This window comes from Aythya ferina (assembly GCF_964211825.1).
Source record: "Aythya ferina genome assembly, chromosome: 24".
In the NCBI taxonomy this organism is placed as follows: Eukaryota; Metazoa; Chordata; class Aves; order Anseriformes; family Anatidae; genus Aythya; species Aythya ferina.
Window position 1 is genome coordinate 4675407 of NC_140322.1, and position 21026 is coordinate 4696432.

At 58.7% G+C, this 21026-nt stretch overlaps 1 protein-coding gene across 4 annotated transcripts in view; it reads left to right on the plus strand.

Moving 5' to 3' along the window:
* The first annotated feature begins 848 nt into the window (after positions 1 to 848).
* The window catches only part of PTPRU (protein tyrosine phosphatase receptor type U), a 55002-nt gene continuing 34824 nt past the window's right edge, over positions 849 to 21026 (plus strand). For all 4 annotated transcript variants that reach the window (XM_084497390.1, XM_084497391.1, XM_084497392.1 and 1 more), the window contains exons 1-4: positions 849 to 1004; positions 13939 to 14067; positions 19607 to 19878; positions 20048 to 20129. In XM_084497390.1, the coding sequence (XP_084353516.1) occupies positions 932 to 1004; positions 13939 to 14067; positions 19607 to 19878; positions 20048 to 20129 (556 nt within the window). In that variant the 5' untranslated portion in view covers positions 849 to 931. The remainder of the gene's footprint in view (positions 1005 to 13938; positions 14068 to 19606; positions 19879 to 20047; positions 20130 to 21026) is intronic.

The window sequence follows — 21026 nt, forward strand, 5'->3', positions numbered from 1 at the left end:
GCCTTGCAACTCCTCCATGCAACTGGGACCCCCCCGAAAGTGTCTCTATCCTGCAACCATGCACCCCCCAGCTTTGAATCCCCCCCTTGCAACCTTGCACCCCCCAGCCCCGCACCGCCCTGCAAACAGGGACACCCCAAAACTGCAACCACACCCCTGAGCCTTTCGCCCCCCCCTTTTCAACCTTGAAACCCGTGCAGCAGGGGACCCCCCCCTTGCAACAGGAGACCCCCCCCACCCTGTGCCCCCCGCCACTGGGGACCCCCCAAACTGCAACGGTGCCACCCTGAACATTTCCCCCCCTTACAACCTTGCACCCCCACAACTGAGGACCCCCCCAAACTGCAACCGTGCCCCCCCAGCCTTACACCCCCAGCAACTGGGCCCCCCCTTGCAACCAGCGACCCCCCCCAAAGTGCACCCCCCTGCAACTGGCCCCCCCCCCAAACTGCACCCCTGCACCCCCCACCCCCATTGCAACCTTGCACCCCCTGCAACCCGGGACCCCCCCAAACCCAAACCGTGCCCCCCCCTTCACCCCCCTTCCCCCCCCCTCCCCATCGGGGGCGGGGCCGCGCCCCCCCTCCCGCCGCCAGGGGGCGCCCCCCCCCCTTGCCCGCAGGTCCCGGAGGCGGAACGGCGGAGCTGGAGGGGGGGTGTAGGGAGGGGGGGGGCAGGCTTTGTTGGGGGGGGGGGCGGTGGCGAAAGAAGGGGGGGGGGGGCCCGCTGGTGACGTCAGAGCGGCGCGGGGCCGCCGCTATTTGAGGCGCGGGGCGGGCGCCGGGGCCCCGCTGCGCCGCCCGCAGCATCCGCGGGGCCCGCAGGCGGCGGTGGCCGCCCCCCCCCGCCCCCCCCTCCCCGGGCCCCCCTCCCTCTCTAACCCTCCCCCCCCACCCCTTTACCCCCCCCCCCCTTCCCCAAAGCTCGCACCATGCGCAGCGCCCGGGCGCTGCTGCTCGCCCTCGCCCTGCGGGTCTGCGCCCTGGACACCGAGACGCCCTCCGGTGAGGGGGGTTTTGGGGACGGGGAGGGGATGGGGGGGACGCGGGGGGGTCGCTTTCGGTCGCCCCCGATCGCTTTCGGTCGCTCCCGGTTGTTTTCGGTCGTCCCCGAGCGCTTTTGGTTGCTTTTGCTCGGTCCCGGTTGCTTTGGCTCGCTCCCGGCTGCTCCAGCCGCTGCCTTGTGCGCGCCCCTCCGGAGCCCCGCGTTCCTTTGGGGAGGTTTTCTGGGGGGGCTCCGGTCCCGATGCACGGCTCTGCCCCCCCTCAGCCTGTCCCCGGTCCCGTCCCGGTGTCCCCGCAGCCGCCGCTCCCGTCCCCGTCGGGGCTCCGCCGGGTTGCGCAGCCTGGCAGCGGGGTTCGGCGCCGCTTTGGGGAGGGGGTCCCCGGGGTCTGCGGGGGGTTTGGGGGGGGTGAAGGGGTCTGGGGTCCCCCCCATTGTCCCCTCCGGTCCCCAGCACGGCTCCAGGAGCGCTGCGGAACAGGTGGCGGCTGGCAGCGCGCTCCGCTCGCAGCCCAGCGCTGTGCTGCGGGGTTATAATTAGAGCTTCCCCAAAGAATGTGTTATTATTTCTTATTATTTTTCCCAATTTCGACGTTTTCCCTCCTCCGGGCTTCCCTGCCTGGCCCCCAGCCGCTCTGCTGGGCTCGGAGAACAGCTCCTGGGGTGCAGCAGCCCCACTGCCACCCTCCCCTATTGGGGTACCCGTGGGGTCTGTGGGTTTGGGGCCGTGCTGGGTGCGGGTCTGGGGAGGTGCGGGCACGGGGGAAACTGAGGCACGGGGCAGAAAGGACCCGGTGCTGCAGCTGCCGGCTGCTGGGAGCCGCTCCCTGCTTCGGGGCTTGGCTTTGCCTCGCTGTTTCCTGTTTTCCTTTCACTTTGGGGCGCAGCGGCTCACCTGCGTGCAGCCCCGGGGTTTGGTGGTGGCCCCGCTCCAAAAATCATAAATAGTGCCGGGCAGCTGCGGGGAGCTCCGTCGGGCTGACCTGGGTGCGATGGGGAAACTGAGGCACGGGGCTTTGCTGGGTCCACTGCTGGAGAAAGGGGATTCTGCCCCCACCCCTGGTGCTGGGGGGTCCGGGGCTGTGCTGCTCCCCAGCCCCGTGTGGGGTTTTTCCCCCTCATAGCATCCCGGTGTTGTCACGTCTGGTCTGCAGCAGCCTGCGTGGGGTGGTGGTAACGGGGTCTGTGTGTGAAACATCACGGCTTGTGGAGGGGATTTGTGCTGGGCAGTTTTGGGGAATCGTGGTTGTTTTCCCCAGAGGGGGGCTGCAGGGGACCACCCGCCCGCCTGGGGGGCAGTGGGATGGGGCTGGGTTTGGATGGGGAAGGGGCTCGGGATGGGGTTTGTGTGCTCCCAGGCGAACCTCTTCCCTCCCGTGGGCCTTGGCATCCTACCCCCAAGTTGAAATTTGCTGAGGACCGGCTCCAGCCCCAGTCGTGGGCAGCTGCGAGCCGGAGCCGCGCAGCCCCGAGTGCCTCCGCTCAGCGCTTCCCCTGCTACAGGCAGCGCCCGACCTGCCTCCAGCCCGCTGGGTCTCTCGCCTTCGCTGCAGCCGGCAGTTTTCCCCAAATCCCAGTGTAAATCCCAGTGTCTAGGACTCAGTGACCCGGCTTCGTGAACCCAGACGGGTGCCCAGTGCCCTGGCCGCAGCCTGCCCCGTCCCCCCGGGATGCTCCCCGCTCCTCTCCGGAGCCCTTGAACTTTGGTGATTTGTTACAGATTTGTTAAAATTTCCCAGTGGCTGTATTGTGCATATCACAGTGTTTTATTTTTTATAGGGGAGGGTCCCTTTGGTGGCACCCCTGGGTGCTCTGGTAGGGGCTGCTCTCGAGGGGTGCCCCGATTTGGGCTGCCCGTGCCCCCCAGCACCAGCTCGGGGTGCTTTCCAGCAGTGCCTGGGGCGCATGGCAGCAATTAGCAGCAATTAAGCAAATAAAATATTTGGGTTTGTAGCTTTCCCTTAGGAGGAGGTTCAGGGGGGAGCCCAGACCTGAGGTTTGGGGCCCCTCTGGTGGCACCAGGACGATGGTTTTGGGGTGGGCAGTGGAGGGGTCAGCACGGATGAACTTGGCCTCTCCCCTGACCCCGTGGCCGTGCTGTCGGGGCTGGGTGAGTGCGAGCGGCTGCGTTCCCCTGGGTCAGGGATTGGGGTCGGGGAGCGGAACAAATCTGGCGGCGTCCCCCCGGCCGTTAACGGCCGCGTCTTTGTCAGCAGAGGCTGTGGGGACAATGGGGGATGCTGGGGACAATGGGGGATGCTGCAGCTCAGCGTCCCCACGCAGGGGTCAGGACCCCAGGGGCCGGTGCGGATCCGGGGGGCTCTTGTCGCCGGCAGCCCCCTCGCTGGTGCTGGGCATGGGATAGTTCCTCCTCCCTGCCTGTACTGCTGTGTTGGGAAGAATTTTGCTTGCTGTTTTTGCTGCATTTTGGGGCTTTTTAAGCTGTGCTCCGTGCTGCTGTCGGGCACTGGGGTGAGGGCTGGCTGTGGGGTGCTGGATCCTGCAGCACCCGGCCGGTGCGGGCACACCGCGTCCCTCCTGGGGTGCTCTGAAAAATCCTGCTCATGGCAATGTCCCTGAGTGTGCCCGGGGTTGAGCTTTTCTGCTCCCCTGCTCCTTCATTTTTGGCTCTCTCGTGTGGTCCCCTCTCTGTAGGATCCGGACTGCACTGGGCTTCGCTGTCCATGGGGGTGCAGCAGAATTTGGGGATGCTCGGTGGTGTCAGAGCCCGCGGATGGAGCCGGAGCTGTGGCTCCATACCCGTGGTGGAGGGCTGCAGTGCTGCTTCTCTCCCCCAAAGGCTTGTGGTTGCGTTTGCTTTGCTTTTGCCCTTTCTCTCCCCTCTCCGGAGCTGGTGCTGCTCTCCCTGGGTCGTGTTTTCCCCGGCCGCGGGCGGGTGCTTGGACCTGCCCCGGGATCCTGGTGAGTCACCTCTTGGCCCAAGCTGAGCATATTTTCCTTTCTTATACAAACTAAGACAAACCATCCAAATCCCAGCTTCCTGGGGAGTTTTCCCTGCATGAAGCCAGCGGGATCAGCAGGATCTGGCCCCTGGAAGACAAAGGTGGCCGCTCGCTGGTGGCTCCAACCCCTGCCTCCCCACTGCCAGCTGCTGAGGATGATGTACCCCTGAATGCACTGGAAGGAAGCTTTTTTTTTGCTCACAACCACTTCTTGGCGTGGTGCATGAAGCCCTGAGCCCCCTGTCGCCCTGCTCACCCCCTGCTTGCTAGGGGACACCCCCCAAAAATCCCCTCCTGTCCATGACCCCCCAGGTGTTGGCTGCTTACTGCCAGCAGCCGTGCAGGGGTTAAGCGTGCGGGGCTGGAGGCAGGGGCAGGTAAATCCCTTCCGCATGCTCAGAGCTGGGAGGTGGCAGGGCTCGGGAGAGCCTTATCAACACAGCCCTGCCATCTGCCTGCTTAAACCTCCATAAATAAGCTTTTTAATAATCTATTATTAACATGCACTATAATTGTCTTATTAGACATGTCTGGGAACCTTTCGTTACTGCGTGATTAAATGTCAGATTCCCAAACCTCCTCCTCTCCCCGATGGCAGCCGGGGGGCTGCTTTGCAGCTGGCTTTGGGCACCGCTCCCGTGGCCATGGGGTCCCCACTGTGCCCTGTCCACTGGGAGCCTCATGCAGGCCACGCTTCCACCCCATACGGATTTATAAAGGGTCTCATGCCGTGGCCCTTGCCATCCCAAAGTCTCGCTGTGCCCTTCCAGGCTGCACAGCCTGGGGAAACCGAGGTTTTTCCCTCCAGGCTGGAGCTGCGGCCCGGGGAGACCTGGGCGAGGAGGATTCCCAGTGCGTTTCCCCCCCCCCCCCCCCCCCCGGGCTGATTGCCTCCTTGTTGGCAGCCTTAAAATAAATCCGTCCTGGAGACGGAGCGCTCTCTTTCCGCCGCAGATGGCCTCTTCAAACCCCGCTCCCTGGCAGAGGCTGCTGTTGATTTTTAGCGTGGGGACGCATCCGGGTGGGTGCCCGGACCTGGCACGGCCGTGGGACATCCTGAGGACACGGGGACCCGCTCGTCCTTGCTCTCACCCCCGCAGGGCAGCCCTGGGGAGGAAGAGGAGGAGGAGGAGGGACGGTGGGAGCTGGCAGGCGCCGCAGGGACTTCCCTCTTGCTGCCTGAGCTGCGCTGGGTGTTTGTCGAGCTCTTTCCTTTCCCGGCGCTGGGAGCGGCTTCTGCTACACCCTCTGCGTGGATCCAAAGTCCAGCGCTGCTCCAGAGCTTGGGGACAGCCCTGTCCCCTCCCCAGGCTGGTGCTGGGGACACGCAGGCTGGTTGGGGTCTTGCAGTCACCAGCACTGCCCTCACCTGCGTGCCGTGGGCTGCGAGGTGCTGGCAGAGCAGTTGTTGGCTCCCTCCTGTCCCCAGCAGCTCCCCGGCTTCACCCGAGGTCCTGGGCTGGGCACGATGTCCCGGGGACACACACACACAGGTCTGGGGGGCTCCGGCTTTGCTGCGCCCCAGTTCCTCCTCCCCAAAGCAGAGCCCGTGGGGCTGCACCTTCCCGGGGCCATCCCCATGCCCCCGACCCCAAATCTGGGGGTGCCGAGGGCTCTGCTGTGGCTTGGTGGCCGGGGCTGCGCCGTGCGGTGCCACTGCCACCAGAGGGAGCGGGGACACGGAGCTGCTGCAGCAGCAGCCAGGTCCCCACGGCTGGGGACACCGCGTGCACCCCTCGGTGCTGGAGGAACCCCTTCTTTTGGGGTGGGGGGTACAGAGGTGCGGTGCTGCAGCTGGAATACAAATGTATTGTGGCTGGAGAAACACTGAGTTTATTTTTATTTGGTGATTTGGCTTTACAAATATTGGGGAATCGCCCATAGCAGGGTGGTTGCAGCGGTGCAAAATTCCACTGTGGGGAGCCCCTTTCTCCGGGAGCCCCCCCGTGTGAGCCAGCAACTGCTTTGATTGCTTGGACACCCCCCTACATGGATCAGCTCTTGCTTGGCTTCGTTAAGTTAATGAGGGTTGTGGCTCGCTGGAGCTGCCATCCCAGCCCTCCCCGGACAGCACGAGGCGGCTGCGGTGACCTGATGTGCCGTAATGAGGCCGTGGTCGTGCTCGGTGCTGGTGGCCTCAACTGGGGCAGCAGAGAGGAGCCCTGGCAGCCCCGGGGTGTTCGAGCCGTGCGTGCATCCCTGTGCATCAGCCATCCAGCACAATTAGCCCAATTAGCCCAGCCGGGGAGCAAGCCTCGCTCCAGCCCAGTGCACTTCATCTATGATGGCACCTTGGGGACGATGGCACCGCGGGGACAAAAGGGCTGCTCCCACCCAGCTGCTCCCCACTGAGGGGCTTTGTCTTTGGGGTAGTGCCTGGGGTCTTCACGTCGTTGGGGGGAGCCGGTGTTCCTGGGACGAAGGCTGTGCAGCATCACAACTGCTTGCCCGTGGAGATGGAGGCAGGCTGGATGGATGGACGGAGCATGGACAGACGGCATTTCCTTGCTTGGATGGACCTGGAGGTGCCCACAGAGCTGCTGCAGCTATAGGGGATGCTCTGCGGGGTGCCACTGGCCGTGTGCTCAGTGCCACCTCCCTGCGTGGTGCTGGTGCCCCCGGTTGGATGTCTGAGGGTGTCCCACGTGTCTCGTGTGCCCTTCCGCTGAGCTGGTGGAGCCTGTGGGTTTTTGGGGTCGCTGGGAACCTCTGAAGACTTTGCTTTTCGTGGGAAAGAGAAGCCTGAGCTGTCACAGCAGGGCTTCAACAGCAAACTGAAATGTGTGCCCAGTCCTGGGCTGGTCCCGAGTCATGCAGAGAGCAAAGCCCCGCTCTGAGCTGGGCAGGATGGCAGTGGGTGGCACCGTGGGGCTGCGGCCATCGGCGGTGCTGCAGGGACCTGTTAGACTCATTAATGCTCCGTGTAATTAACCGAATAAATGCTTCTCACATAATCATCAGCTGCAATTTGCCTGATGGTGTTAGCGGAGCAGGGAGGGCCCCTGGTGACTTTGCACCGGTGGTGCTGCACGTGGGGGGCTGCAGGGCTCTCACCAGCCCTGCCTCTTCCCAAGGACTCTCCCAGTGCTGTTCATTTTTTTTTGCTGTATTTTCAGCCTCACGGTCGCTGTCTGCCTCCTTGCTGAGTGATAAAGTCCCATCGATTTTTTTTTTTTTTTTTTTTTGTTTCCATGACCAACAACCGGCCTGCTTTACTTTTGCATTAGCAGCCTCAAACTAAAGCAGCGCATCTCTGCATGGGGAGAAAGTGTTTCTCTTTATCACTTATTTGGTAACTCTCACCCGGGCTCTTGCTCATTTGCTGCTGCTCGCCTGGGGTGCGTGGGGCCCTATCCTGCCTGCTGGGTTCATCCCCCGGGCTCTCCAAAAACCCAGCCCTGATGAGCAGGTCCCTGCGTGGGAGAAGCTGGAGCGATGCAACAGACGGAGGAGAAAAGGGAGGCACGAGGCTGTGCAATGGCCAGGACACAGAGCAAACCCAGCACCCTGCGCTGGGCTCGTGTTTTTATCCTGTTTGCAGCAGATCTCAGGGTTTTGAAAGCTCGGCGTTTTGCTTTCAAGGCGCTGGGTTCACTGAACCTCGTGGTTCGGTGCAGCGAGTTGGCCAGACCTCAGCCCAGCACCCGGGCACCTCGCTGCTGTGTTTTCACAGGCCTTGGAAACAAAGTGGGGGAGCTCTGAGCTCGGCAGAGCCCTCCGGAGAGCTTGTTTGTATTCCGGAGGAAAGGGAAATTCAATTTTTTGACAAATGACACAGGCCATTTGCAGAGCAAACCTGGCTTTGCAGACAGCGCTGCGAGCGACGGAGGGGAGGTATTAAAAGCAATAAATAAGCTGTTGAGGGAAGGCAGTGGAGGGCTCTCGCGGCTCTGGATTTACGATGTGCTGGCCCCCAGCGATGGCTGCTCTGGAGCCAGCACCTGCACAGGGACCTGGAGCTGTTACCTGATGCACAAAGGGGCAGGGGGGTGTGGGGCTGGGGGCTCGCTGTCCACCCCTGGCAGCACAGAGGGGGCATGGAGACCCCAAGAGCTCACTGCAGGTGGATGGGGTCCTTCTGAAACCCCCCCCCCCCACTGATTTTTTTTTTTATTTTTATTTTTTATTTTTTGGCTCAGCTGTATTGTGCACCTTTTCCTTGTTTTCCCTGCCGTGGGGAATTCTGTGGGGCGAGCAAGCAGGCAGGGGGCTTGCTCACAACAGCCCTGTTGCCACCTTTAAGTCTGCATATTGCTTTCCTCTCCTTGTTTTTCATGGCTCAGCCCAGCCAGGGAGGGTGATGCTGACCTGGATTTTGCAATGGGATGTGCTCCTGGTCTGCCCTGACCTTCCTCCCCTCTCCTTCCCCTCCTGCCCACTTCACTTATAGGGGCAGGATGCTTTTCTCCCCTTTGAGGCTGCAGCACGGGGTTGTTTTGGGGCTGCTGCAGGGAACTGAGCTCCTTGAAGCCAGTGGCACATGGTGGCCATCTCACAAGGGTTGTCCTCTTGCAGCCCCCATCATGCTGCAGGTTCATGGCTCTTCTGAACCAGGAGTGGCCCTGCTCTGGGTGTTGTGAGGCCATAAATAACGGGGCTGAGCCCCCCTGGCACCACCACGTGCTCCATCACTGGAGGCTTTGCTCCCTGGCGTGCTGCTCCCCGCTGCAGCAAGGAGGTACCCGGAGGTCGAGAGGCTGCATCCCTCCCTCTAGAGGGGGATTTATTCCAGAAACCCTTTTTTTCCTTTATTTTCCTGGCGTGTTTTCTGCAGCTCAGGCTGCTAATGGAGCCCCACAAGGCTGCGGTGCTGATGCTGCTCCTGTGCCTGTCCCAGGGCTGCTCATTTCACTGTCCCAACCCATACTGGGGAGCATCTCCATGTGCTCAGGGCTTCCCATGTGCTTGTTGCTTACCTAAAATCAGCATTTTGCCCATGTGGAGCCTTCACTACAGCCACGGGCCCCTGATGATAATAGCAGGTAGGAAAGAGGCTTGAGCACCATTTTTTTTTTTTTTTTTGCCATTTTTTTTTTACCCCCTCAAGGCCAGGTGGATGAGAGCTGCCTGCACGTCAGCCCAAGGGCTGTAATTGCGCTGTGAGCAATCGATAACTGCAGGATGGAGGTTTCCAAAAGCCTGCGTTTGTTTTTCTTCTGATGCCGTAGAAGAGGCAGCCCTGACTTTGTTAATTAAGCAATGGTTAATTATGAAAGCACTTGCGTTGCAGCTCGGTGGCCTGCAGCCAGCCCCTTTCCACATTGTATTCTCCCAGCGTTGCATTTTCATGCGTTGCGTTTGCTCCCCAGAGGCTCCCAAGTGTCCACAGGGGGTCCGGGTCTCCCCGTCCCCACCCACGGCTCTGTGGGGCTCAAGAGCGGGGCCTTTGCAGGTGAAACCCATAAAGGGAGTCTTCAACAGGCCCAAAAACGGATTTATGACTTCTGTAGTTGCTGGTAGACGGATATTGTTCTCTTAGTCCTGCGCTTTCCAAACACCGAGGTTATCAGGCATAAGTGACTTATTATGCAAATCCTCTGTCTTAATATCTGGCTGTTCTCTCCCTGGAATTGCATTGGCTAAACCCCATGCGTTATTGGAGCTGCTAATGTTTACACATTAGCTTCTTTGGCTAATATACAAGGCTTGAAGTTGCAAATTGATGTTTCTTACAGCTGAGCAAATTATTTTTCTATTAAATGCAATATTTAAAATGATTTGGAGAAGCAAAACAAACTACTGGCAAGAATTTTAATGGAGCTGCTTTCCATATTCTTCTAATCAGCTTTTATCGGGTCCAGGAAATCAGTAATTTTTTTTAAACGTTTCTATTTCGCCAGAGCGGGGAGAGGAGGAGAGGCAGGGAGTGGGTTTGTTGTAATCTCCGGTGTGTGTAATGCAGGAGGGAATTTGCACGTGGCTGTTGTGCTTGTGTCCCAGGTCCTTTGAGTGTGCAAAACGAAGCTGGTTGGGTACCTAGCTCCATTCTGCCTGGACTAAAGGGGCATTTAAGCTGTGGGGACTTAAATCAGTGAGATTTGGGGCTTTGAGGGGCTGTGGAGCTGTGGTGGTATGGGAAGGAGTGGCTGGTAGCCCCGAAGGCTGTGCTGCGTTCAGACAGACCTGTACAGGGTTGGGCTGAGAGGAACCTCATTAAATTCAACGAGGGCAAGTGCAGGGCCCTGCACCTCAGGAGGAATAACCCCAAGCACCAGCACAGGCTGGGGGGGTCCTGCTGGAGGGCGGCTCTGTGAAGAGGGACCTGGGGGTCCTGGTGGGCAGCAGGCTCACCGGGGGGCAGCAATGGGTCCTGGTGGGCAAGAAGGCCAGCGGGGGATCTTGGGGGCATTTGGCAAAGTGTTGCCAGCAGGCCGAGGGAGGTGATCCTGCTCCTCTGCTCGGCCCTGGGGAGGGCACACCTGGAGCACTGTGCGCAGTTCTGGGCTCCCCAGTACCAGAGGGACATGGAGCTGCTGGAGGGAGCCCAGAGCAGGGCTATGGAGATGATGAGAGGACTGGAGCACCTGTCATGGGGACAGGCTGAAAGCTGGGCCTGGTTAGCCTGGAAAAAAGGAGACTGAGGGGGGGAGCTCATCAGTGTGCATAAATATATGAGGGGAGGGTGTTGAGAGGATGGAGCCATCTCCTTTTGGTTGTGCCCAGTGACAGGAGGAGAGGCACTGGGCACAAACTGAAGCCCGGGAGGTCCCGGCTCAATGTGAGGGGACACATCTGTGCTGTGAGGTGACAGAGCACTGGGACAGGCTGCCCAATGGAGGCTGTGAAGTCTCTCTGAAGATATCCAAAACCCATCTGGATGCCATCCTGGGCAAGGTGCTCTAGGTGATCCTGCTCGGCAGGGAGGTTGGCCCAGATGATCTCTAGAGCTCCCTGCCAACCTCGGCCATCCCAGGATTGTGTGTTTGGAGCGTGGCACCCCACCACAAGCACTCCATGGGGATGGAGGGGTTCCCAGACCTGCAGCACCCTCGCTGGGGCTGGGGCATCTTTGCATATGGGGAGGGGGTGGAAACGAGAGCATCTGGCACGTGAGAGAGCTCTCGACCGATGGCCTGGGATTGCTGCATTTGGCCGCAGAGGTGCCCGATTCCCATGGCTCTGGGGGGCAGTTCAGCTGTGGCCTCCCTTTTGAAGCCTCTCTTTTAAAGCCTCCCTTTTGAAGCCTCCCTGCCTCCAGTGGCCGAGCCCCAGAGGGCGTTGGGCAGCCCCGTTGGCGCGGGTGCCTTTTCGAGGCCGCTCGATAAAAACGAGGGGAAGCCCGCGGAGCGCGTCCCACAGCGCGGGAGGTTAAACAGCAAAGGTTTAAGTGTGTAATTAACTCCAAAACGAGAGCAGCACAGCCTCGGCGGATGAAAGAGCGCCGGGCAGGCTGGTGGGCAGGCGTCCACGCGGGGATTTAATGAGACGCCGCCAACTGCGCGCGCGCTTCTTCGTCCTTTCCCTCCCTCCTCTGCACGGATCTGTTGTGTCCCTGCAGTCCTCTGCTCCTTCCCTTGTGGCTTGGGGGGGTTAGGCTAATTTGGGATGCTCAAGCATTGTCTGGGCTGCATCGAGCCGTTGGGACCAGGCAGTCACGCCCTCGGTGGTATTTTTATCCGCTCTTGCTGTTGGAGCCGCTCCTCCCGTGGCGCTCGCTGCATTTAGCCCCGCGCCGAGCTGCTTTTACCCTGGCGTCGAACCAAGGCAGGGGCTGCAGTGTGGAGCTCTGTGCTTCCACCTGGGGATTTTTCAGGAGCATCTGGACCCGGAATGACTCCTGCCAGCCACATCCCGCTGCCAGCAGCCTTTTGGATGGGTAAAACCATCCCTGTGTGTGCAGAAGGGGATTTTCGGTAGCGGGGATGGCCTGTATTGGTTGTAAGCATGTCGATAAACCCTTAATTTGAGGGGGGCAGCTCAGCGTGGGAGCAGCCAGCTCTGTCCATGCCCTGCTGGACTTGTCACAGCTGCTGGAGGGTGCTTGGGCTGCTGTGGTGTCAGGGTTGGGTGCTCCTTTTGGGGAGGAAGAAGGGAGTGGGCAGATCCTGGGGTCTGTGCAGTGCAAGTGCAGGAGGAGGCTGCCTCGGCCCCGATGGTGGGAATGGTCCTTGGGAGTGGAGCCTTGGGGAATCCTTTTGTCTGGGACATGGGGCTCTGCAGCCCCAAACGCCTTGCAGGGTCCTGCTGCTTTCCCTCTGCTTCCTCAGGCAGGATAAAACAACCCCATGAACGACTTTCTCCCTCCTACAATATCCCATCTCAACAGACTTTGGAAGGAAACGCATGTTTTTTTTTTTTTTTTTTTTTTTTTTCGACATCACTTGGCACTTAAAAATTTCCAGCACTTATTTTGCCTTTTTTTTTTTTTTTTTTTTCCCCTTTCCTTCATGGAAAATTTTGACAGATTTCTGCTTTTTTTTTTTTTTTTTTTTTTCCCTCCCATTAGGAAGCCAAGCCAAGCTTCAGGCTTTTTAGGCTCTGGCGGGGCTGGTGATGGGAAGCAGCCGGGGCCGCATCCGCGCGTGGGCACGGCAGGCGAGGCAGCGGCGGGGTCGGCGCTGGGAGCTGAGCAGCACAAACGGCCCATTTAGAGAGGGATTTGAGAAAACTGTCAGGGCTCCGCTCCTTCGGTCCTATGAATAGGAGAGGATGTGCTTTTAGTCTTTGTGAAAGAAGTTTCCCGTTCGCGTGGTTCTGGGGAGAAAAAGAGCTCGGCGCTGTGGATGGTGCTTTAAAAAACTGAGTGTAAAAAGAGAAAAAGCCTCAAATCTGTTCTCATATATGAAAGTGTTGGGAGACATTTTTTTTTTTTTTTTTTTTTTTTTTTTTTTTTTTTTTTTTTAAGTCTTACAGGATTTTTTTGCAGTGGTTTGACTTGGCAACGTGGCTGTTTTGGGGCTGTTTGCAGCAAAAAGGCATCCCTAGGTCCCCGCTGTAGCCTTGTAGGGGAAAATCCCCGTCTGGTTCCATCCCATTGCCCCCAGGGGGTGACGCTGACCCTGCCACAGTCCCAGTGGTGTCCCCACCATGGATGGCTTTGCACAGGAGACGTCTGTCTGTGTGTCCCCTGGTTGCTTGGGCAGGGAGCATGACCTGCACCAGCTCTATGAGTGCAAATCCCCCAGCAGCGGGGAGGATTAATTGATGTAATTTGGGGATAAAATAGGAAAAAAAAGAACAAAACCCCAAAAAACACACCCTGGCCCAGACTCTGCTTTTCCGCTGGCCTGTTTGGGGATGTTTGTCTTTGTTCTTTCTGCTTGCTCAGGGCTTTCCTAATGTGCCTGCCCTCGCCAGCCTAGGGGCTCATGTTAATTATCACTGGAGCCCCAGTGCTTGTAATCAGTGATTTTAGCAGAACAATGGGGCAGTGTTAATGAGCCGCCCTGGAGCAGCTCCCCAGAGCCCAGGGGCTGGCACACGGAGGGGAAGGATGGAGAGGGAGGGCTGGGGAAGGGAAGGATGTGGAGCCCCACAGCCTGGGGATGCGCAGCTTTTGGGTTTGCTCTTTGCAAGGGGAAAAAGCAACACCCCCCAGCTCACAAATAAAGGGGCATGGGGGTGCCAGCTGCAGCTGGGGGCTCGGCAATGGGCTCGTGGGGTGGGATTGCTGCTGGGGGTCTTGGCTGGGGCCCAATGCTGGCGGGTCAGGCAGTGCAGAGCTCACGGTGTAAGGGTCAGAGTGGGATTTTTGCCCCCTGAGCTGAGACCTGGCAGCTCGTTTCACTGCTGGGGAAACTCAATGGGAAGGGAGGGAGAGGCAGCTGATGGGACCTGTCCTCACCCGACCCCTGGCAGTGTTTGTGGCTGCACGGGGCAGCTCTGCTCCCGCGTTGGCAGGAGTGAGAGCAGAGGGAGAGATGCCCACACCACTCCCCCTCTTTTGTGGGATGCAGCAGCATCCATCCCGGCTGGGCTTTTGGGGAGGGAGCAGCCGGTTTGCGGGGGCACTGACACGTCTGTCTGTCCGCAGCGGGCTGCACCTTTGAGGAAGACGACGACCTGACCCAGTGTGAGTACAGCCAGGGCGAGGACGATGACTTCGGGTGGGAGCTGGTCCGCAGCTACATGATGCCGCACCTGACGGCCGACCTGCCCCACGGTGAGTCCCGGCCCCGCGGGCATCTGCCCCAAACCCATCCCCTGCCCTGGAGCCTGGGATGGGAAACACCCTGTGGGGCACTTGGGTTGTGATTTATCCTTAGTTTTGGGGTCGGGGTGCTGCTGTGCCTGATGGCGAGGTGTGATGAGCTGTGTCAGTCCTCAGCAGGGTGCTGCGTGGCCCCGGGGGTGTCACAGCTTGGGGACATGGAGCACAGGGCCCTGCTGCCAATGCAGGGAGGTGTCCCCGCAGCCCTGGGCTCTCCCCGCTGTGGCGCTGGGATGGCAGCAGCTTGCCTGGGTCCCTGCAGCATCTCCTGCGACGCGCGCCCAAGCTCGCCGTGCCAAATTCCCCATCTGTCTTGGAGTGCTGCATCTGCAGCCCCTGCCCTGCCTCGCCAGCACGGGAGCCCCAAAATCCTTCTCTGACGGTACCTTCAGCAGCTCTCCCTGCTGGGGCATCCATCTGCTCGTTCCATGGTGCTCGTGAGAAGGTCCCATCTCCGGGAGTCGTGGCAAAGGGAGAAGTGTGTTCCTGGCTCTTGCACTGCGGGGAGAGGCTTTTGGCTGTGAGCTGGAGGATAAAAATATGAATTGAATTTCTTATCTTCTTTTTTTAAAATCTCGTTACTTTGGAGCCACTCTTTGTTGTTTTTTGGGTCCAGCTTCTTGCTCTGATGTCTGGGCTGTCGGAGTGGGTGTTTTGCTTGGGGGCTTTGCTCATCCCAGCCCCATGCTGCATCCTGGTGTGTCCCCACTGAGCTGTCCCCATGCCTGGCAGCCCAGAGAAGCACCCAGAGGCCAGATCCCACCCTGAGGCTGGGCAGAAAGAGGGAAAATCTGGTTTGTAGCTGGAGAGTAAAAATGACTTGTCATTTACTGCCTCATAGAAATCTCGTTTCTGCTCCATCAGCCTGCCTCCAGCCGCTCTTCTGCCTTGGGCTCGGCTTGCTTCTCCCCTCTGCTAATCCCTTCTTCGTTTATCTTCTCCTCTTCCCAACACCTGTTTGATCCAGGATTTCTCTCAGCATCCATGGGGTGCATCCCTGAAGGCAGCAGCCTCTACTGGCTTGGAGGGCTGGGGATGTGCCATGGGGCCAGCATGTACCGGGCACTGCAAACCAGCCTCAGCCACCCATGGGGGCTGTAGGACTGCCGGCAGCTCCTCCCCAATGGTTGTCCAAATAATTGCTTTAAACCGAATTAACCTAATTTGTGCTCTGATGGGGTTCACCTGGGGGCAGTGAGATGGGAAATGGAGCTGGGATGGGGATGCTGGAGATGGAGGATGGCGAGTCTCCCGCCTGTAATTGGGGTTTCTGTTCGGTTTCCTGCTGTAATTTAAGAGCTGCACTGAGCTGCTGCAGTTCAAAGCCTGGGGGCTTGTTGGGGGGCTGAAGGGGTCAGGTGGAGACTGTGCTTGGCCACAAAGCTGGGGCTGCTTGCTTTGCTCGAGGATGTAATCACCAATTAGTGAGAAGTGGGGGCTTAAATGGAAGCAAAGAGTTGACCTGTTTATTCTGCTGAAACTCAGGGGTGCAACCATCTGCGGTGCTGAGCTACGAGAGCGTGTGGCAGGGCAGGGTCCGGCCCTGGGAAGTGCCCCCATCCCAGATGCTGATCGGGGAGAGACGGGTGGCACCCATGGGGGTGCTCAGCCCCTTACCAGGGGTCCCCAAGAGCTCCCCCAGCTGTTTGCAGACAGGGGCACAAGGTGCAGGCAGCACTGTGCCTCTCGGCCCCCTGGCAGCTCGGTAGATGAACGCTATTTCACAGCGCCGTGGCCTCTCCAGGGAGCACTTTACAAAGGAGTCTCGTGGTCCTGGATTAAAATGAGTTTTTATTGGAGATCAGCCAATTTCAAGGAGTGCAGGATTTATTTGAGCGGATGCTGGCTGCCAGCCACCCGCTTCTACCTTTTCTTCCCTCTTTCTTTTTGTTTTCTTGTTGTGTTTGTTTTTTTCCTCTCTTTCCGTCTTGACTCGTCTCCCTCTTTCACATAAAGAAGACGGATGGGTCTCTCCCACGTTGCAATCTTGCTTTTTCAGCTCGTTATTGTTCTTTTAAGGGAGAGTGGTGGAGAGCCGGGGCAGGCTGCGCCACCGCTGCTGTGGTGCTGCTGTGCCGGGCACCGGGGCTGAGATGAGGGTTGGAATTTGCTTAATGAGCACCCGAATAAAGCGGGTGCTTGGGTCAATCCCTGCATGAATCTGTTGGATGGGACAAGGGCAGGATGGAGCACAGGTCTGGTTTTTCAACTGGCTTTTTTTTTTTTTTGGGTTTGCATTGCAAAACCATCAGAAAGTTTTCTATCCAAACCCAGTGGTATTGGAAAAATTCCCCCGTGGATCCCTGCTTGTCTCTTCTACATCTTCATACATCAAACTCCTCTGTGCTCCCTCCGTCGTCCCCACTGCTGCCACCCCGGTGCCTCTCCTTCAGCTGCAGCCCTGCTTCCTGACTGGCTCCTGCTGCATATCTGTAAAAACCTTGGAAAAAAATGACCTCGGTTTTGGCTGCTGGGCAGAGGTATTGGGGCATTTCCAAGCGCCCCGTGGCAGTGGCTGGCCAGCCCTTGATGCCAGGGCTCCCTGGGGAGATGCTCGTCCTATGGCTCAGTGCAAAAATTGGGTGCTGGTGCACGCTTCACATGCCTGCCTCGCTGCCTCTTAATGGCTCTCTCCTTTTATTTTTATTCCCCTTTCTGTGGTTTTGTACAATAAAATCTCAGCAAGATGTGGAAGTGCTGGAGGGGAGCACGGCAGCGCCTCCAACCTCCCTGCAAATCGGTGCTAGAGGTGCTGAGTTGTCCTTGAAGACCTGGTTTGAATCACAAGGAAGGGATGATGTCCCCAAAATGGGAAAACAAGGCTGGGGACCTTGCACAAGGACTTTGCAGGGACAGGTCCAGGGCTTCCTCCTGTGTGCAGCCCATGCAGGCAGAGCTGCTTTTGCAGCTCAGACCTTCAGACGCGTCTCGCCAACAACTTTAGCCTAACAAATTGATGTTTTTTCCCGTCGGGAACATAGCTGGAAACTTATTTCTGTTTTCATTTGAAATATTATTTAGCGCTTTTGAGACTCCTCTGTTTCTCTGCCGAGCAGTTGGACTTTTCCCTAAAAGCCCACCTGAAAACTAAATTAAATTAAATTGCCGGTGTCCTCCCAGCCGAGCAGAGGGGCTGCTTGTCTCCGGGGGGGGCTGGCTCATTACTTGCAGTGACGAAGCGGGGTGACAGCCCGCTGGGCCAGCGTGTCAATTAAAACCAACCTTAGATTGGATTGAACGGCGGAGAAAGGATTTAACAAACGAGGCGCGGCATCGATCGAGCCGCCTGCGTTAATGGACTCGGCGCGGCCGGGGGAAGGAGGGACGCGGAGGGAAGGATGCTCGCAGGGCTGCCTCCATCCTCAGCCCAGCCACGGCCCCTTCCTGGGGCTGCTGAAGCTGCCTGTTTCGTGTGGGTTTTGCAAATAATTCCCTTCTCGTCATTTTTGGAGGGGATTTTTGCTGTAATGCTGGCATACGGACAGGGCTCACAGAACCCGGCTGCAATGTCGCCTTGTGCTCTGGCTGCTGGGATCGGTCCTGCCCATCCCTATGGCTTTGGGATGCTGCAGGGCAGGGATGTGGCCTCTTTGCCTCCCCAGGTCTGCTGGCAGCAGTAGGATAATTCTTAATTTCAAGCCCCCTGGGGCTGCCCATTGCGCTGGGACCGAGTTTTGTGGTCTTACCACCTCTCGGAGCTCCCTGTGTGCTGGTGCTGCTCCTGGGGGCACCCAACTGGGGCCACACTGCCTTTGTAATCGGGCTGCTTTAAAAAACAACCAGAAACGGGCTGAAAATTGGAAAAATGCCTGCAAACAAGCCCAGGGGAAACCTCTCCTTGTCCCCTAGCATTTAAAATACCCAACCTGCATGCAGGGGCTTCAGGTGGAGGCAATGCTGGGAGTCAGCACCGGTCACTTTTGGGGAAAAGACATTGCAAAGATGCATCGTTACTGCCAGAGCAGGCAGCGGGAGCCTGGTTTTTCCATTGCAGCAACACCAGGAAAGAAAGTCACGGAGGAAAATGTAGAGGGTGGGAAGCCTTGCCAGAGGAGCTCTGCTGCCCTGCTGCAGTCAGAGCCAGGGGTGTCGAGTCCCAGCTGAGGTAATGGGCGTTCTCTGTCTTTAAAATAACTTTTCAGGGGGTTAATTTTAGTCTCAGTCTTTTTATTATTAGTTTTTTTTTATGTCCTCTGGCTTTGTTTTGTTTGTGGACAGGAGGAAGGGCTTCAGTTATCGATGAGAGCCCGGAAGATGGGGCGGGCAGAGGTTGCATTTGGGAGATGTGTGTCAGTGCCAGCATCCCCTGGCCCGAGCAGAGCTGCTCTCATCTGTGCAGGAGTAATTTTTCAGGAGAGAAAGGAAAAAAAAACAACCAAATAAAACCCAGAAGGAATAGCTGCATATTGGCTTCCCCTCTGTCCATGAAATGTGTCTGTGTTATCCGAGAAACTAAATTTATTTCACCCTGGGCACCTGCCTGGAGAGGCTGGGATGCTGGGCAGCAGCGTGGATCGGTGAATATGGCCCAAATTTTGCTTTTTGGTGGTTTCTTTCCCCTTTCAGCTACCCCTGAGCTCCATCCCTCTGGTTCCTAGCTCTAAAGGATGTCGCGGTGCAATGCTGGTGCCACTTTTCCCCAGGTGAAGATGGGGCCCGTTGGGTGCTTCAGGGCCACCCATGGGTGCAGCTCCCAAGGGCCAGGGGAGTTGGACGGGTGTCCCCTGGCCTTCGTTAGGCTCCGTCGGTGCCCATGCCCTGGTCGAGCCGCTCGCCAGGGGTTGTTGGGAGAAAAGTGTGTGAATTCATGTAAATTAAACAGCGGTGAGAGCTATTAATAATTAAGGGGCTGCTGTCAGGAAAACAACGGTTGACTTGAATAAATGGCCTGGCTTTGTTACTTACAGTGCCTGCTGTTATTAAAGTGGAAGGAATATTAATAGTCTCGTCCTTGCTGTGGGGTGGGGGTGAGGACCAACTGTGGGACCCTGGGCTGCTCTGGGACTCCAGTGGGATTTTAGGGTACAGCCTGGGGGTAGATGCTGCATTTTGGGTCCCCTTTGGGCTTTTGGTCCTCATGGGAAATCCTGGGTGGCCCTGGGTTGAGCATCAGCACCTATGGGCTCATTACTGGTGGCTTTGGGTGTGGGGCAGAGTCTTTGGTGGCATCAAAGCCACTGATGGTGGCACAAGCAGCAGGACCTGGTGTCCTGGGGGGACTGGGGCCACAAGCAGCTTGTCCTGGGGGCAGCAGGTCTGATCCTCCCCTCCTCCTCCAGCTGCTGGGTCCTATTTTGGCATTGTGCTGCTGCCTGGATCTCCGGCATCCCTCTCTCCTTTAGGGCCCATCCTTGGGGTCCCCTCCCTCTCAGCTCCTTCCCATGGGTGCCACCCTCCCCGTCCCCAAATTTAGGGGCGAGGCGGAGGAGAGAGGCACCGTTCCACGCTCTCCCTCCTCTCCCCCTTTGATTCCCCCCCTCCCCGGCCACAGGCTCCTACCTGATGGTGAACGCCTCGCAGCACGCCGCGGGCCAGCGGGCTCACCTGCTCTTCCAGGCGCTGAGCGAGAACGACACCCACTGCCTGCAGTTCAGCTACTTCATGTACAGCCGCGACGGCCACAGCCCCGGCACCCTCAGTGCCTACGTGCGGGTGACGGGGGGCCCGGTGGGCAGCGCCGTCTGGAACGCCTCCGGCTCCCACGGCCGCCAGTGGCACCAGGCGGAGCTGGCCGTCAGCTTGTTCTGGCCCAACGAGTACCAGGTGAGCCCCCCCAAGCCCCCCAAATGTGTTACAGATCTGTCTCTCCGTCACCTGCTGTCAATGTGTGTTTAAAATCCCTTTGCTCAGGGGATGGGGTCGCCTCCGAAGGCTGGGTGCTGGGTTAGGGGACCCCCCGGGCCAGGCGTGACCCCTCTGTTCGGTGCCACAGGTCCTCTTTGAGGCGGTGATTTCCAGCGAGCGCCGCGGCTATCTCGGCTTGGATGACATCTTGCTCTTGAATTATCCGTGCTGTGAGTAGGGGGTGGGATGGGAGTGGGTGCTGTGGGGAGGTGGATCAGTTGTGGGTGCTCCAGGGCTGGTGGCCCATGGGCCAGTCCTAGGGACAGTGAGCACCAGGATGTCCTGCTGTCACCGGGGTGGGGGGCTCCCATCTCCTTGGGTACCTGCAGGGCTCCTTCTTCATCTCCAGCCTTGCTGGAATAGAATCACAGAATCGTTAAGGCTGGAAAAGTCCTCCAAGGTCATCTGGTCCAACTGTCCCCCATAGCGCCACCATCACCCACTGCCCCTGTCCCCCAGCACCACGTCCAACCTCTCCCTGAACACCCCCAGGGACGGGGACTCCCCCACCTCCCTGGGCAACCCGTCCCAACGCCTGAGCGCTCTTGCTGAGGAGAAATGTCTCCTCATTTCCAGCCTGAACCTCCCCTGGCACAACTCGAGGCCGTTCCCTCTGGTCCTGGCACAGTTCCCTGTGAGCAGAGGCCGACCCCAGCTCCCCACCCCTTCCTTCCAGGCAGCTGCAGAGAGCAATGAGGTCTCCCTGAGCCTCCTCTGCTCCAGACCAAACACCCCCAGTGCCCCCAACTGCCCCTCACAGGACTTGTGCTCCAGGCCCTTCACCAGCCTCGTAACCCTTCTCTGGACACGCTCCAGGGCCTCGATGTCCTTGTAGTGAGGGGCCCAAAGCTGAACCCAGCACTCAAGGTGCAGCCTCACCGGAGCAGATACAAGGGGATGATCTCCTCCCTGGCCCTATTGGCCAGAAAGCACAGGCTCCTAGGATGGGCACCAGTCCCCAACCCCAGGCTGGAGGTCCTGCCCCAGGAGATCACCATGGGCTTACTGGGCCATGAAGATGCCCTTGAGCCCATCCAGTGCTCTCAGGAAGCTGCATGCTCCAAGCT